The sequence below is a fragment of the Aspergillus affinis genome (genome assembly GCF_023601865.1).
Source record: "Aspergillus affinis strain CMG 70 chromosome Unknown NODE_38_length_267853_cov_87_405585, whole genome shotgun sequence".
Lineage (NCBI taxonomy): Eukaryota > Fungi > Ascomycota > Eurotiomycetes > Eurotiales > Aspergillaceae > Aspergillus > Aspergillus affinis.
Window position 1 is genome coordinate 1 of NW_026515819.1, and position 17,344 is coordinate 17,344.

At 51.1% G+C, this 17,344-nt stretch overlaps 6 protein-coding genes across 6 annotated transcripts; 4 read left to right on the forward strand and 2 right to left on the reverse strand.

The window, feature by feature from the left end:
- Positions 1-1,235: 1,235 nt before the first annotated feature.
- Positions 1,236-2,509, forward strand: KD926_006794 (putative GDP-D-mannose dehydratase; the record flags this gene model as incomplete). The annotated part of the gene is made up of 4 exons (XM_053099803.1): positions 1,236-1,436; positions 1,495-1,681; positions 1,747-1,993; positions 2,047-2,509. The coding sequence occupies 4 exons, from the start codon at positions 1,236-1,238 to the stop codon at positions 2,507-2,509; spliced, it is 1,098 nt and encodes a 365-aa protein (XP_052956379.1).
- A 142-nt stretch (positions 2,510-2,651) lies between these two features.
- Positions 2,652-5,312, forward strand: KD926_006795 (CDP-diacylglycerol-serine O-phosphatidyltransferase; the record flags this gene model as incomplete). Its single annotated transcript, XM_053099804.1, has 9 exons — positions 2,652-2,841; positions 3,066-3,123; positions 3,188-3,225; positions 3,279-3,290; positions 3,350-3,504; positions 3,568-3,983; positions 4,070-4,153; positions 4,438-5,024; positions 5,083-5,312. 9 exons carry the CDS (start codon positions 2,652-2,654, stop codon positions 5,310-5,312), a joined length of 1,770 nt encoding a protein of 589 aa, XP_052956380.1.
- Positions 5,313-5,341: 29 nt separating this feature from the next.
- On the reverse strand, positions 5,342-7,738 carry KD926_006796 (uncharacterized protein; the record flags this gene model as incomplete). The annotated part of the gene is made up of 3 exons (XM_053099805.1): positions 5,342-5,484; positions 6,145-7,271; positions 7,329-7,738. 3 exons carry the CDS (start codon positions 7,736-7,738, stop codon positions 5,342-5,344), a joined length of 1,680 nt encoding a protein of 559 aa, XP_052956381.1.
- A 1,918-nt stretch (positions 7,739-9,656) lies between these two features.
- KD926_006797 (dipeptide epimerase) lies at positions 9,657-10,676 on the forward strand (the record flags this gene model as incomplete). Its single annotated transcript, XM_053099806.1, has 1 exon — positions 9,657-10,676. The coding sequence occupies one exon, from the start codon at positions 9,657-9,659 to the stop codon at positions 10,674-10,676; it is 1,020 nt and encodes a 339-aa protein (XP_052956382.1).
- A 209-nt stretch (positions 10,677-10,885) lies between these two features.
- KD926_006798 (uncharacterized protein) lies at positions 10,886-12,936 on the reverse strand (the record flags this gene model as incomplete). Its single annotated transcript, XM_053099807.1, has 2 exons — positions 10,886-12,831; positions 12,894-12,936. 2 exons carry the CDS (start codon positions 12,934-12,936, stop codon positions 10,886-10,888), a joined length of 1,989 nt encoding a protein of 662 aa, XP_052956383.1.
- A 405-nt stretch (positions 12,937-13,341) lies between these two features.
- KD926_006799 (MDR family MFS transporter) lies at positions 13,342-15,646 on the forward strand (the record flags this gene model as incomplete). Its single annotated transcript, XM_053099809.1, has 3 exons — positions 13,342-13,525; positions 13,653-14,044; positions 14,114-15,646. 3 exons carry the CDS (start codon positions 13,342-13,344, stop codon positions 15,644-15,646), a joined length of 2,109 nt encoding a protein of 702 aa, XP_052956384.1.
- Positions 15,647-17,344: the final 1,698 nt, after the last annotated feature.

The window sequence follows — 17,344 nt, forward strand, 5'->3', positions numbered from 1 at the left end:
TCGAATACGAATAGTGAGTCCCTAATTATTTTCGGATTCGAATAAGACCATATAAAGATTTTTTCGAATACGAATAGGAAAAATCCCTATTCGATTCTACCCCTAATGCACTGGTACCTAAGGTTGAACACTGCTAAGAGCTGTAGTAAGATTTTGGTGCTTAGCCACTTATCCTGATTCAGGCTCCAGAATTAGGCTTCCGCATTATTTACTCCGCACTGCATATGCATCCCAGCCTTAATCCTAGGACGCCAAGGCACAGCAATGCACGCGAGTCATAGAGGCTTGCGTTGGCATGGGCTATTACACCATATCCCATCATAGTCCAATATATCGTCCTTTTACATGACCGACTTTGCGGTATCGCAATCCGTACGTAGCCTTACATCAATTTACAGCAAGATGACAACTAGTTTTAATACAATGGGCCTTAATGACCAGAAAGGCGGGGAATTGGAGCCATGATCCAGGTTCATCAAGACATTCGGAATTGAAATTCTTTTAAGGGAACTTGAGCACGTGTGGTATTGCTCCCTCTTGGAAGCTGGCCTCGTGAAACTTTAGATATAGTACTGATAACCGACGCTTTCTGTCACCGTGAGTCCATTAATCCTTCAAGGCTGGCCACCAAATCAAACTATTACTTTTTACCCATTTGCTCTATATACATGCGAAATTCTCAATCGACTGCTCGACCATGGCCATTGTCAAATGTTGGCCGTTTCTCTAGGCGTAATTGCTAGTAATGTTACCCATAGGAATATCGAATGATGAAGGTCCGATTCTTTCAATCTAGTTGCAAACGATGGTTTAAATACATAAAGAATAATAAGCAATCTAGCCTAAAAAGGCAGCTGAAAGAGATATAACTTTTGAACCATGGAAATAACAGAAAACTCTGCATAATCCTCGGGAATCGGTAGTTACCAATTCCGATATTCGGAATAGGAAGGTCTCCTATGTAACTAGCGGTCACATACGGTTGACATCAAATTGAACTCTAAGCCCAAGGTGGCCTTTATTACGGGTGCGTGCTCTCGACCCAACCCATCTAGCTCTCACAACATGGTGCTGATTGTGTGTTTATAGGAATCACCGGCCAAGATGGCTCCTACCTTTGCGAGCTTTTGTTGGAAAAGGGATATGAAGTGCATGGTCTCGTCCGGCCCTCCGCCTAGAGACAGCAAACTCTGAACCGCCCTCTTCGAGAGGGAGTTACCCTTCATTTCGGGGATATGTCCGACCTGGGCCGGCTGCTTCAAATCCTGGGTAGCATCCAGGGCATCGACGAGATATACCATCTTGCAGCGCAATCTCATGTTGGCGTGTCGTTTGAGACGCCGCTATCGACGAGTGATACCAATGCACTCGGGACTCTTCGATTGCTTGAAGCCATGAGGGTTCTCAATCTGGGCAAGACCGCCCGATTCTATAATGTACGCACAGGAGACCGCTGCAGTGATAGAGAGACACTAACATCAACCCTCTAACCAGGCCGGTATTTCCGAGCTGTACGGATCCGACATGCCCGCTCCACAGACGGAAGAGACACCCTTTTACCCCATTTCGCCCTATGCTACCGCCAAACAATTCCAGTATTGGACTACGGTCAATTTCCGGGAAACTTATGGATTTCACGCCTCGAATGGGATTCTCTTCAACCATGAATCTCCCAGGCGGGGTTAGTACACACATCCCTTCTTCTGCCAGGCAGATAGAGAAAGGAGGCGCTAATACTGTGATCAGGCACCACATTTGTTACCCGAAAAATCACCTCTCAAGTTGCACTGATTGCGTGTGGGCTATCAGAGGGCTTCGAGCTAGGCAACCTCAATGCCGTCCGCGACTGGGGCCATGCCAAAGACTACATGCACGGAGCGCATCTCATTCTCCAACAGCCCAAAGGTGGAGACTACGTTCTCGCTTCCGGCAAGGCATATAGCGTGAGGCAGTTCGTCGAAGCCGCTTTCCGGGTCATCGGAATCAAGATCGTGTAAGTTGGACGCAAGCGAATACCTGCTTCACGACCTAACTAATCTGGTCTAGATGGTCCGGTACGGGCCTCGACGAAGTCGGCACCGACTCCGCCACTTCCACGGTCCGTGTTCGAGTGAACCCCGAGTATTACCGAACTCTGGAAAACGAGACCCTTCTTGGATCGGCGGCAAAGGCCCAAAGGGTTCTTGGCTGGCAGCCCAAGTATACTTTGGATGCCCTGGTGGAAGAGATGGTTCTTTCGGACATCAGGGCCGTCAAAGCTGGCAGAATATTTGCACACACATACTTGGATTTAGACTGGCTGATGGATGAGAGCGGGGATACATCTGAGCGCATTGAGAAGACGCCTGAGCGCATTGAGAAGACGCCTGAGCGCATTGAGAAGACGCCTGAGCGCATTGAGAAGACGCCTGGTCGTGTTGAAAATGCACCCGAGCGCATTGAAGACGCACCTGGAGCCCCAGTCCGTGGTATCGAAGTGAATGCCCATGAGACCCCCGTGGCTGCATAATTCATTGTCGATAGAACAGTCATGAATTGTATCCGCAACATATACGATGGTCAACTGCGAATCAAGCGCAATCCGTAATCAAGGTAGATTATCAGGTAATCTAGGCACAGCATGACAAAGGTCCAGATTCCACATAGACACTATGAAAATCGATCTTCTTTCCCCACTTTTCAGACTTTCCATTAAGATGTCCGTGCCGGCGCCCATGAGATACAACCTAGAGTACTGGACTAATGCGGGTGATCTGCAAGATGCCCGCAGTGGGACAAATCCTGCGGCGGATGGACAGGCAAAGGACATCCGTACTTCCGTAGATCCGCTGGATCTTTCAGGTACCCACCTGTATGTACTGTATGTACTGTATGAGTTTAGTACGTGAAATTACGTGTATCACGATAGTCTAGTTTGGCAATTACCTTCGGTTATTCTGACCGCCGCTTGCCCGCAGAGACAAGGGTCTATACACCGGCACCTAGTGCTTTCCGATAGTGCATCCTAGCAAATGAGGAGGTATAAAAAGGAGTGTTGTAACCTAGTTGTTCTGTGCGAGTGTTAGGGTCTTACCTAAACCAGAAAATGGCTGTCGCTAAGGAGGTTAAGTTTGATATGTTGAGGTACGTATATTTTTACGTTTCTTCCTAGGATTAACTGTCCCACGACTGATCAGTTTATGAACAGGCGTCTTCGAGTCGCTGATTACGTGACCTTGTCAAATGGTATGTTATTTACATCTAATCATACTAAAAGGCTCAGATACTAACCAATTCAGCTCTCTGTGGAGGTGAGAACAACACCCGGTGTCGAGAAAATTATTTAATTGATAACCGTGCCCTGTTCTAGTCCTCGCGATCTTCGCCTCCACGCATCAGTTGTTCATTACAGCTCACATACTCATTTTCTTGGGGTATGAATTCGATCGCTTCGACGGAATGATAGCCAGATGGCGGAACGAAACCTCCGAAATGGGCAAGCAACTTGACAGTTTCTCCGATCTTGTATGTACATTGCACACGTCCTTTTCCTCGACTTCCTGATGGCGTCGCAGTAACAATATTCAGGTTTCGTTCGTTTTAGCTCCGGCATTCATGCTCTACAGCCTTGGGCTCCGCACGCCAGCAGACCAGGCAATTCTCACCTTCTTCGTCCTCTGCGGGGTTGCGCGGCTCGCTAGATTTAATGTCGTTTCACACTTGACACCCAAGGATGCACAGGGAAAGTCACTCTACCACGAGGGCCTTCCGACTGCGTATGCGGCCCTGATCATGTCAACGGCTGTGGCTGTCGCTCAGTGGTTGAGCTGGACGGAGGAGGTGATCTTGAGCGTGTACTTCCCTGGTATGTGGGGCGAGGTCCATACTGCCACTGTTTTGGTGGCTGTTCTTGGGGCTGGGATGATTAGTAAAAGGTTCAAGCTGAAGCTCGATGGGGGACTATCTATTCCCGCCGCGACAGTGGTTCTCTTTGGCGCTTGTTGGTTTGCTTCGAAGACCGAGCTCTGAGAGTAGTGTAGAAGGAGGTTTGAGGGCGAGTCTAACAAAGTGGGATGCTAAATTCGTGTAGGATGAAAAAGCTGGTGATTGTGCAGTCTGGGCGGAGGGCGATGGGCTTATTTCGGGTGAACCGTATGGATGTGCGTAATTCACAGTTAGATAGTGTCTTACGGTGCATGATAGCCACTATATTTTGAGGCCTCTCCAGATTAAGCGTCAGTAAGGCGATTTGGGGCGTCTGTTCCTAGCGTTAGATATAATATCTCACTTGATAAGTTAGTCACATAGTGAAAGGAGGGGCCTAAGGTAGTTAGTTCCAATGGTCTAGGAAGTAAGATCTAAGACCCAAGGTAATCCCACATTCGGTCTAAACACTGCGAGCCCGATCCTACTGTCAAAGGTACTCCCGACCATGTCTCTAAAACTTTACATCGAAAGATCCCTCAGAGCCGTCCGACTCACCTCCCCCTCGGATCTCAACAAGATCCAACACTTGGACGTGACCCTCCAAACAGGCCGCGAGAACCTGATAGTCATCTACGGCGGATCCTTCAACCCCCCGCACAAGGGCCACCTAGATGTGCTCCTCTCTGGACTGCGACCCGAGCTCGGAGCCGCGGCAATGCTCGTCCTCCCCAGCGAGGATTTCCATCTCTGCCATAAACTCGCCAGCAGCCAATCGAATTTCTTTCTCAGTCGAACCCGCCGAGCGGATCTTCTCGATGCTATTCCGGATATCCCGAAAAATCGCGTTTGGGTGTGGAGCAGTACATGGTATCCGTTAAAACCATTTATGGAAACAGTAGTGCGGCTGACGCAGGCGGATGGGTTCGAGGTGGCTTTCACGCATCTGGTTGGACCGGATAATTTGAATCTGGAGAACCCGTTGGACAACTATCCGTATGAGTTGCCAAGGATGCTCGTTTCGAATAAGGCGAGACATGTCGCCGAGCATTCCGGCAGTGATGGAAGGCCTGCAGCGTGGAAGGGATTTGAGGAATGGTCTCGTTCTGACGACGGGGACAGTGAGTGCCTGTAAGTTCCATTTCTGCGATATTAATGACTAATTTGAAATGAACATAGACGGCGAGAATGGGGATAGAGAAGCGGTACTTTGGACGTGCATTGGGGTGGATGAGAGAAACTTGAAGAGGAAAGGCTATTATTTGCAATTTGCGAGGCCTCATTCTACCGATATCAATTCGACCGACTTGCGAAGGGATTTGGTCCAAGCCTACCGTCTGGATGAAGAAAGCCTCAATCGACTGAGCACTGAAGCTTTAGTTAAGCTTCTGGAGCGACACGGGCAGTAACCTGCGTTCTTGGGTGGATACTGACTGTTTCAATAGAACAGCCAAACCTTTAGGTAGCCATCAGAGGCATTGCACTTTGCAAAGATTTCCCTTGTGGCAAAGGAATAACGAGCCCCATTGGGAGTATCAATGGAGAAAGCGAATTGAGCACCTATATGAGTAGCCTGAGCATCTAAAGTCCATTTTAGCGGACATCTCCTGCAAGAGGTGTCATGAAAAAATTACGGAATCTATGAATCGTAGACTACTTGATTGCTATAGAGGGCCTGGAAGCCGGCTATTTGGTACATACGTCAGAGAACGCCGGGCCTAGAAAAAATTGCCAAGCATTGTGCAATTGCTGGACCCCTCTATGCACTTAGGGGGAATCTCTTCTTTTTCAAATAATTTGTTAACACCATTTCATTCTCCCTTGACTCCGGTTAAACGTTTGGCTCCCGACAGCACATCTATTTTTACCACTTTATATTTGTGGACTTATCTTCTTTTTTATCTTTCGAACAATAGTAAAAAATATGTGGTTTTAGTATCTATTACTTACTGTAACGACCCCTCCCCCCATTTTTTTATCATCTTAATGAATTCTAGGAGTCATTCCAAGCGGAATTGTTCTAAGTCTACTCTGTAGTCATGAATAATATGTGTGCGTGAGGGACTAGAGTGCTACACCGAAACTTCTCGTATATCCACACGTAATTTAAGAGAGGGAGGGCATTATCAGTCGGCCATAGGAAAACAGGTGAGTATTCTTCCGAATACAAGGCCAGACTTAGATAAGCTGCAGCCTCAGCCATATAGAGAGACTGATCAGGACCAAGCCTCCCCAGCATACCTTTATACAAGGCATTAATATCACTCGGCAGTTGGTTCGCTCTTTGATAGAGTTGATCGAAGTGATCCCCACTATTAATACCCCTCAGAACGTCTTTGGCGGCCAGCGTAGCCCACAGAAACACTCCGTCGGCGTGATCGATGATTAGCCACGCTAACTGGCCCAACTCGTTGCCACTTAGGATTTCGGGATCAAGATAAATGGTGCCAAATATGTCGTTGACAAAATTTGCAATGTCGCCCTTTGTGTGCAAGTCGATTCTCAACGCCTCTGCAGCTATGAGCTCGAGTCTTTTGAGAATTCGTTGTTCAAGCCGAGAAGAGACACAAACTTTGACACCATGTTCTGATAGAACCTTGATAATGTCGATTACACCGGAAAGATCATCAGCTTGGCATTCGTCAAGCGCATCAATGAAAATGAATACGGACTGATGCTCGAAGACTTTGTCTACCGCTATAAGCAGCAGCGATCTCAGCTCCGGTAGGTCCCATTTCCCTTGTGTCTTCTTCTGCCGTAACTTCACATCCGTAAGATAGCTGGAGTCCAGTGGCCAATGCGATTCCAAGAACTGAGCAAGCAGAAAACAAAGTAGCCCTTTCTCAGTATTTTGCATCTTCACACTATCCGCGAGCCAAAAATAGAATGAAATTATCAGAGGTGTCTTCGCTGATACGGATTGCCGAAGGAACTTCGCGACTCGATTCCCAGATATGAATTTCATCAGGGTACTTTTCCCCGAACCAGGCTTTCCCTGAATCCAAAAGATGCCGTTATCAGACTTAATCCAGCTAGAGAATGCGCTTCCAGAGTTCTCGTCGATTATCCACTCAAAGGTTCCGTCGTGCTTGCTGAGGATATCATTCTTGCGGGTGAATGGGTTTCCGTACAGCAAACTATCAAGTATAATATTCTTGCGTTGTTTTAGATCCCGACGAGTCTCATCTTCGATCTGTTTCTTCCGTATATCATCAATGCTGTCTAATATACGTCCAGTGTTCCGATCCAATACCAATTCCCAAGACTTGGTCTGACTGTCACGAAACCGCACGAAAAGATTCTGAATTGAAGCATCAAGCGCTTTAGAGTGATCCTTTTGTTCTACTCCGCTGAAGTCGATCTTGTCTCTATTGAACGTTTTTGTCAGCGACACCTGGCTGCGTCTTCAAACACAAATGACCTACCGTAGGCTAACCAGCAATTTTGTATCCAGCTCGGCCTTCAAATCCCTCAAATCCTGCTCAAGCTGAGATACTTTTCTCGAAAACAAGAGCCTGACACTTTTGGCAGCGCGTTGTCGCCTCGAATTTGACGCTGCTGGCAGATCTAGCTCTTTCCGAAGCGCCGCTGCCTTCTCGATACACCGTCGAGCACAATCCTGGAGATTTGTCTCCAGAGATCCGGAAATGGTGGGTTGTTTCAAGAGAGGGGCGTCTTTGAGACGTTGCCACAAGTCTTTCATCTCGCCAGCAGTCTCGGCGAGTCGGGCATTGTTCACGCTCAGGCCATCTTTGTAGACGCCAACGACCTTCACACAGATATCGATAAGCGTCGCAATATTGACTACTAGTATGAATGCTGAAATTAGATCCATTCTCGCGTGTGCTTAAGAAAGAGGGGATGGCTCGAGATTAAAATAAAAGGCTTGAAAACTGGACAGAGGAGGTTGAGCGCTTATGCTGCGCCGCAGCCATTTTCTTATTGGGCCACGACAGCAAGGTTGACGCCCGGGCAGATGATTTGTGTCTTCTAATTAGCATGCTATTATGCTCTATTTCTTATATTTTTGTAGAAGGAATGCCTGCAAGAGGGAGACAATTTATTTGCACCTACGCGCAACATGCTTGCTTCATAATCAAAGCTATTCAAGTCACCGAGTGTGGATGATATAGAGTAAGAGTATTGTTAAAGATACAGTCTACTTTACTTATTATGTGTAATATTATAATTTTATTTTATTATATTTCTTTTTTTACTGACATTGACTGAACCCCGCCCAAAGCACTCGTCATATTCACCGTACACAATCCACACCTTGTTGTTGAGATATTCTATCTAGTTCCTGCATCTAGTTCGAGAATAAACCATGGCAGATAGCAAAGAAAACGAGTTACAACTCCAAGCAGGCGGGAAGGCAAAGGCGACGCGTCCATCAGAGCCACTTGGCTCGCAGCTACCTCCAGTATGAGACCGTGGGATTGCAAAAGACGGACGGACTTATTACATAGATCACAACACTAAATCGACAAGTTGGGAACTATCCACTACTGTTAGTCGCAAAAGTCCTTCTTCGGAGATACAAGAATTCACACTTCCACCAGGGTGGGAGAAACGGACTACCAAAACCGGACGGATTTACTATGCAGATCATAAAACTGGCTCCACAAGTTGGGATTTACCTGTCTCAATGTTCCCCGAGGGGTACATAATGTCTTCCATGTGGACCTTAGTCCGCCCAGCAGGAACGGACCCTCTCCCCTCGCAAATACAGAAAGACTGGTAACAATCCGATTGTCTTCCGGAACAATTGCCTTGCGAGTGGCGTCGAACCGAACCTGCGTTCCGCCGCCTAGGGAATAAAGCTAGAAGTCCAGGACGCATTCACCCAAACGAGATGACCACTTACGCCTGGAGAAGGGGGGCTCATGTTATGTTGGAGCTTGCTGATTGTATGGCTGCTCGCTATGAGTAACTATAGAGAATAGAGATACAAAAGGTAATATGTTCTATCACGTGTTCCGGTACGGTCTATTTTGCTTAGCACATTTTACTTTTGACAATTCTTTGACTGGCTATTCTGTTGCCGAGATAGCCATAAAGGCGTAGCACCTCTAGTTTAGGCCGGCCGTTTCAGGAGACGAGGTTATAAACCAATGGTTTGTTGTGTTTTCCCTGCCTAGAGGGAGACAGTGGTACGAAGTGGGGCAGCCAGCCTGGTCGCGCCGGTCGCTAGGTATCGCCGGCGGCATAGGTACCATCTAAAGCGCACCCAGGAAGCTCGCGCGACGGCGCCGGCGATCGCCAGGGTCGCCGGTTTAGAGGATTCGAGGTAAGCCCCACGCTGGGTGATATTGCATGTACATGTACCTAAGTGGGGATCATCCACGCTGACTGTCAGATTCCGACTGCCCGAAGGGGCAAAGTGGAGGTTGGCAAAAGTTCCAGTGGGGGCCACGCCCATGACAATCCGGTCAGGTAACTTACCATTACCTGACGATTTTCGACTAGTTGCATTTGCAATTCCAGAAACACTTACGCGTTGAAAACGCGTAATCTGACGTAGGTTTTGTAACCCGCAGCCCGATGTTACAGTCGAGGGAGGAGTATATATAGAGGTAGATGTATCTATCAAAATATAATGGACTGAGACATCCTCTGCGGGAGCATCAGTAACTGATTGTGAGGGTATTTCCTGCTTGCCTCTAGCTAGGTCGAATCTTGTTGCCCAGGGAAAAGAAGACAACGTACAACAACAAATGCAGTTGGAAGGAAAACGAACAGCACACCTCATCATGACCGCCCCCCAAGAAGACCCCGTCCACTTTCCCCCAACCGTCAAGCTTCAGTGCCAGACGGAAGATTTCCGGCTGCGCATCCCCTCGATCATCGCTCGCGGGAGTCAAATCGTGGCTAATGTGATCACGGTTACCCTAACCGCCGGTGATGCCACTGGCCGCGGTGAAGCGATCCCCTCTGAACGATATGAGGAATCCGTGGAGAGCGTGCTGGCGACGATCGCCCGGGTGGCTCCGCTGATTGAGAGCAAGCCCGATCGCGCCTATCTCCAGACCATCCTCCCCGCAGGCGCGGCTCGCAATGCTATTGACTGCGCCCTCTGGGATCTCGAAGCCAAATACACTGGCGTGCCCGCCTTCCAGCGCGCGGGTCTAAGCCCCCCTCAGCCCGTCACCACTGCCGTGACCATTTTTCTCGACAGCCCGGAGGCCATGGGTGCCAGCGCGGGGCGGGAAGCCGCCCGACCCCTTCTGAAGGTCAAGTTCGGTGGCAAGGATGACGAACCCCGACTCCGCGCGGTCCGGGCCGCCGCACCCGCGGCGACGTTGATTGTCGATGCCAACGAGTCTTGGACGGTGGAAGAGCTGCCCGCCTTTCTGGCTGTCTGCCAAGAACTCGGGGTCCAGATGGTAGAGCAGCCGTTGCCAGCAGGTGCCGATGTAGCGCTGCGCGATCTCGACCATTCCATCCCGATCTATGCGGACGAGAGCGTCCACGACCGGCGCACCCTGGCAGAGCTCCGCGATCGGTACGACGGGGTCAATGTAAAGCTCGACAAGACCGGCGGCTTGACGGAGGCGCTTGCGCTGGTTACCGAGGCCCAGGCCCTAGATTTTCGTATCATGGTGGGCTGCAGAGCCTGCAGCTCGCTGGCACTCGCCCCCGCGCTGCTGCTCGCGGAATTTTGCGACTATGTCGACCTGGATGGTGTGTTGCCGCTGGTCCAAGACCGACCAGATGGGTTGGTGTATGAAGGATCCATCATCCTGCCCGCAAGCCCAGCCCTCTGGGGATAGGGGAGATCACCATGCAGAAGACTAGCAAGGCGGGAGATTGGCTGTGTATATGCTGCGAAGACACAGATAGGAAGAGCGTCGCAGTCATAGGAGAAAGGTTCACTGTTCGCGATTGTAGGGTTGATCTATGTACATAGTTGTTGGTGTGTTTCTAGATGTATCTACCTCGAGACCCAATGCAGCGAAAAAACGCCTTGTCACGCCTTTCCCTAAACAATGGAATAATTCACCACCCGGCGAATTTCCTTGGCTAAATCCAAGACATGCTTGCGGCTCTCGCGGGAAAAGACGTTGAAATATGCGACCCAAGAGTTGACCCCCGATGACGGATCGACGACTAGGTCTCCCTTCCTCAAAAAGCAAAAGGACGCGGACACAGAGGCAGCCAGGTCCGGATGCCTCTCCCGTAGGTCCTCGCACAAATCCCCGGAGTCATACACCCCGCCTTTCTCGACGGGGATGAACACCATCTCGCACCAGTACTGCGGACCCTGCAGAAAGGGATGTGAGAGTTGCCGCACTCGCTCCTTGTCAGCTAGTGCGAACAGCAGCGCCAGCGCAAAGTAATCAACGCCGTACGTGTGCTTGACAGCCGCCGAGGCCTGGATCCCGGGCGGGCGCGGATTGACTTCAATCAGCCAGGCCGACGGGGCGCCCGTGGGCGGGCGATCTCGCTCGGTGAGGTCGAGGACGCCGGTGCGAATATCCACCACGTAGTGCATGCGCGAGTTCTCTACCCTGGCTTCGAGGTGATAGAAGCCGTCCGAAAAGCCCATCCGTTGCACGCTCCTCGTGAGGGCCTCTCCCAGCATCGTGAGCTCGGCCTCTGGCAGCTTGGACGGAAGCACGTTTGCTAGCTCGATGAACGTATTGACGGAGGCCTGCTCATTGACATCCGCGCCTTTGGGAAAGTCATCTGAGACTTCAAAGAAGATCAATTCGCCGTCACAGAGGACAAGGTTCGCGTCGACCTCGGGCCCCGAACAGTATTTCTCAATCACAAATTCGCTACCGTGGCGCTCGGTGTGGATTGCTTGCACGCCTGCCTCGAACTGGGCAAGATTCTCGACTCGCACGACTCCCTCGGAGAGGAATCCATTCGTGGGCTTGATGATTAAGGGGAACGCCAGCCCATGCTCGCGCACAATGTGACAACCTTCCGCCGCACTCGACGCCACAAAGGCGTGGTGTCCCTCGGAGACACTGGTCTTGAATTTATCGGTCGCAATCTCGTACGCCGATGGCGAGTAGGTCGGCAAGCCCAGCCGTACAGCCGCTTCGGCCACCAGGCGCTTGTAGTGGTCACGGAAAGTCACAATCCCGTCGATCTGGCCGTCGTACGCGCGCACCGCCTCGACGATCCGGTCAGGGAATTTTGCGTCCGGGTGCAACGGGCATTCTAGGGGGATCGCCGCCTTCCGCCAGTGGACATAGTCCAAGCCATTCACCCAGTGGGTCGGGCTATCCAGCACCACCATGTCAATGCCGAGAGCGAGAGCGGCTGTGTAGAGACTCTCACCCGTGCCGCCGTGCTCCGGGCTGCTAATCCCTCCATCCACAATCGCCAGCGTCCTGCGGAGGCGGCTCTGCGCAGACAACCAGGGGAACGACAAACGATTGCGTATCTCCTGATCGAGCGAGGCAAATTGCTCATCCCAGGCGTGACGGCGATCGACGGTTCCCGGCTGCTTCACGATGACGCCGCCAGCAGAGGCGGCGAAGACGTTTGGAAGCGCCGCGGAGTGTTCAGGGTGAAGCGATTCACCCTCGAAGCGGTGTTGAAGTGTCGCGAAGCTGGACACGCGTGCGACTAGCGGACAGTCGAGTAAACGCAACGGGATTATATCGGGGCGAACGATATAGCCAGGGCATTGCGGAACCACCAGACTGAGGGCCGTGCCCTGTTCGCCGATGGTAGCAGAGAGGCAGTCGAGGAGCAATCGAAGAGCTTCTTCCGATCCCCACTGCTGGGGCTGGATTGGGTGGTGCTCCTGAGAAGATAGCTGGATGAAAAGACGCGAATCCTGGTCCGATGGCCATTGAAATCCCACAGACCGTGTTACCTCTTTGAAAAGTAGATGGACGGCCTGCCAGGAGGTACTCCCCGAGGCATCGGTGATCGTTTCACTAGGGTGCCAGGTCCATTTGAATTGAACTGGATCCATTCATCGGTCTCGAAGACAATGAGAATGCAGAGGAGCGGGGACGGAAACATACTTTCGCGGTCCTCTGGATCGCGAACGAGGATAATGCTCGACATCAGTGCGTTTGGTGATGAGATGCCTTGTCAATGGTGAAGACACGGAGATCGCGCCAGTCGACTGGCTGCATTATTCTTATAGGATGACTGTTGGAAAGCACCCAGGTCGAATTTCCACAATTGCACTAATACCTTCCACTAGGGATGGTAGGTGAAATTTGAAACGTATGTAATTTCACAAATTTTGCCGAAATTTGAAATGAGGTTCGTGAAATTGAAATCGATATTTTGAAACCATTTCGAAATGGGTTGGCTAATTTCGAAATTACACCATCCCTAGTGTTGGACATCGGTGTCAGTACGGAATACAGCACGCTGATGTCTCTTGGTATTATTGTATTTTGATTTGCGTTTTGCAGTCTGTTACAGTACAACCACCCCCCGCTGACCTCCTTTTCACCGCATATGCAGACTCCCATACCGTACACGGAATATCTCGAGCCATCACACCTTGACAGAGAATGTTCGATAGCAGAATTAATCTACTTCACCTTGCTGAGGGGCTTGAGGGCGGTCACTTGTGGCCCAGACACGCTGGAGATCACCTCAATACGGTCTTCTCTCAGCTTCTGGCCTGTGGGTCGACCTCGTGAGTCGTCACGCCCTTCATTCGTCGTGCACGCCGTTCGCCGCTCAGTGAGGCAGGGCAAAAGTACCGACGCCCTTTGTTTGACCAGTCTGCCAAGACAAGGTGATTTTGGATCGCTTTTGGCTAGGCACCTTATGGCTGCATTCACCCGAGGATGTCCCCTCCTCCCCTGAGAGTCTTCCTGACCAGCTCAGTCTTAAAACCTCTGCCTCGCCGACAGTGGGTCACGCCGTCGCATCTGATCGTTCTGCGTATAGACACTTGCTTTGCTTGCTAGAGGAGATGCCTGACCAGGTGGCGGACGAAATCTCAGCTGTGAAAGCTCCTTCACCAACAGCAGCGGCCCTGGACTCGGATCTGATTATGGAGCGGCCGCAACGAGTACCCGAGCGTATGGCGAGTTCGTCGACGGAGAATCCCCAAGCGACCATCGAGCCCCTCCAGATCTCCGAGAATTTGACCCCTCCGTCCGTTCAACGCTCGAACCGGCGGAATGCCGGGATAGTCCTCATGCTTTGTGTAAGTGGCCTGGTCCGTCGGTTCACCTGTTCTTGAAATAACTCATTGTCGGATCACCGGGTCCTCCAGCTTGTGATGTTTATTTCTGCGCTCGATCAAACCATCGTGGCGACCGCGATTCCTGCCATGACAAAGGACTTGCACTCCGCGGCCGGCTACACCTGGATTGGCGCGGCGTATCTACTGTCTATGTGTGCAGTCAACCCCATGTGGGTCCGCATCAGTGACATCTGGGGTCGCAAGCTGGCGGTCTTGGGCGCGATCATCATCTTCGCCGTCGGAAGCACAATTGCGGCTGCAGCTATCGACATGCCCATGTTGATCGCTGGGCGCGGCGTGCAGGGTCTTGCGGGCGGGGGAATCATCTCCCTAGTCAATATCATCATTGCGGATCTCTTCAGCATGCGGCATCGCTCGCTGTACATAAGCGCGACCGCTCTTGTTTGGGTCCTCGCTGGCACCACGGGGCCCGTCATTGGGGGCGCGTTGGCGCAGTATGCCTCCTGGCGCTGGTGCTTCTGGATCAATCTCCCCGTTTGTGGCCTCGCCTTCATCGTTCTCGTGCTGTTCCTGGACCTGCACAACCCGCGGACCAAACTTCGTGACGGCTTCAAGGCCGTGGACTGGTTCGGCATTGTCTCCATCCTGACAGTCATACTTCTCCTCCTCCTTGGACTCGATTTTGGTGGGGCGACCTTCCCCTGGGACAGTCCGACCATCATCTGCATGATCGTATTTGGCTCGGTGTTGTTTGGCTTCTTCCTCTTTGCCGAGAAGCGCCTCGCGCGGTTTCCCTTGATGGACTTGCGACTTTTCCGGGATTGGTCCAACAACGCGGTCATTCTCGTCGCAGCGTCGCACAGTATGGCCACGAGAGGCTCCGAGTACTACCTCCCCTTGTACTTCCAAAGCGTCAAGGGCGCCTCTCCGACCAAAAGCGGTGTGCTGGTGCTGCCGATGATGGTCGCCGCGTCGCTGTGCGACGTGTCCGTTGGCGTCCTCATCCACAAAACTGGCCGCTACCGGGAGGTGATCTGGGCTGGGACCGTGCTCTTGACCCTGGGCACTGGCCTGTATGTGATGCTCGGCATTGAGACCTCACTCGCTCAGGTGATCGTCATTGAGGTCATCGGCGGGATCGGCCTGTCCCTCCTCCTCTCGACCCCAATGCTCGCCATCCAGAATAACGTCCAGCAGGCCGATGCCGCCGTCGCAACCTCCACCTTGGGATTCGTGCGCAGCATCGCCACCTCCCTGTCGATCGTGCTCGGTGGGGTTGTCTTTCAGGATAGCATGGCTGTGCAGCAAGCATCGCTCGTCGCCGCTGGCCTCAATTCAACCTACCTGGATGCCTTTTCCGGCTACAATGCCGCAGCGAACGTGGAAATGATTGCGACCGTCGACGATCCGGTCCAGCACCACGTGGTGCAGAGCGCATTTGCCTGGAGTCTACGTAATATGTTCATAATGTACACCGTCGCGGCCGGAATCGGACTCCTGGCTACCCCCTTCATCAAGCAGCGGTTCATGAGCGCGGAGCATACGGAGACAAAGACGGGGATCGAGAACCTCACAGAGCATAAGAAGCAGTCCGAAGACTGAGGATGGTGTCGGGTACGCTCGGTCTGCGATTTGAATGGTCGAATGCCTCGTCCAGCGTCGGAGGATCCGGACAAAGCTTGGACCTCAAAGCTTGGACCTCGTCAACGTGGCGCGCGGCACATAGTTTCCGTCAGGGCGAATATGGTTGGGTATGATACTAGTGCTCGAGCTACGGGGAAAGGGTCGTCCTCGCAGGGCCCTTGAAAAGCATCGTCTCACAGTACTGCAGTGTACCTTGTGATGCAGAGGAATCAGGGGTTGCACATGGAGGAATAACTTAACTAGGAATTACCAAATTGAGAAGCTCAATCTTGATATTGTCAGATCCGCACAGGCTTTCTCACTTGGCATGGTCTACCACCAGACAACTAATGTCGCAACTGTAGACATGCTATGCTTCCGTAATTTGATCTTGACCTACTTCCTCATTCCGCGAATGAACACCTTCCAGTGCAGCTGCCTGTTCCGGTCGGGGGGTGAAGTACCACGAAGGGATGTGGAAAATCGGATAGTTACCACGTTCGCTTAGTAGGTGTGCTGAACTGGACCACATCGAGACCTCCCTCTTACAACCTCACACTCATTCAATCCAACTGCCACCGATCTCGGTCATGAGCGACACCTGTCGAAAAGTCCGAGTCCGGTGCTGAATTGTCATCACATCTGACTACTAAGTTAGTTCGACTTCGATGGCGCAATTTGCGTACGGATACACGTTTTGGTTTCGATACTGTTGCGGTCCCGTTTAAGTAAATTACGACCGCTGTATACTAAAGGCGTACAGTATTAGCATACCGATCTTTACGTTCTGTAAGACGATCAGGGTCAGGACTTTCGCATTACTGACTATATCGTTCTCGCCGACGCCTGGTTGTACGTGTATTATGGCACGAATCGAATTACTTGCAAGTTGAGATACATTGTTAAATTTACCACGGATTACAGCCAAGTGACTAAATACAACTGTATACACACATAACTATGTGCAAGAGACAGTAATCTTGACGAGCCCCACAGTGTCTTGGTGAGGCAAGGCAGCAAGCCTCGGGTGACTTCACTACTAAATCAACTAATTACCACGGGAGACGCACTCCACGAGCGAGTGGAAACACTCCAAGATTAAGAAAATCAGGAAGCGGAAGCGTTTCTATACGGGTACGCGCTAGTCCTAGAAGACAGCTAACTGAGACATGCTAACAAAAGCACTATGCTGAAGTTGCGCGCTAGAACATCTTGGGTATTACATTCTCAACCTGGAAATCCCAATATGGAGGTATCATCGGGCTTGGAATAGTATCGACTTCCACTATTACGAATAATACGATCCCATTCACACAAGAACTATAGTACTTGTTCATCATCGTTCATATACAATCGCCGGGGGCTCATCAACCATGATCAGCCCAGGGTTTCAAGGTTACCATGGAATACCATAAGGCTGTATCATCTTTGTAGTGATCGGCGTATTTTTTTTGATATGTGAATTTGTAAAATTTCGCCTTCAACGTCGTATTTGGGGGCCGACCCACTCGCGTATCGGTTCCGTTAACAGTGGGTGGTTTTGGTAGATCGTTTCCCGGACGATTAGGCTGCTGTGTGTATCCACAGATCGGCCACGCCTGATGATTGACAAGCGTAGCCCGGAACACAAGAACGCAGGATCTTGAGAGGCATGCACTGGAAGTCAGGTTACGATAC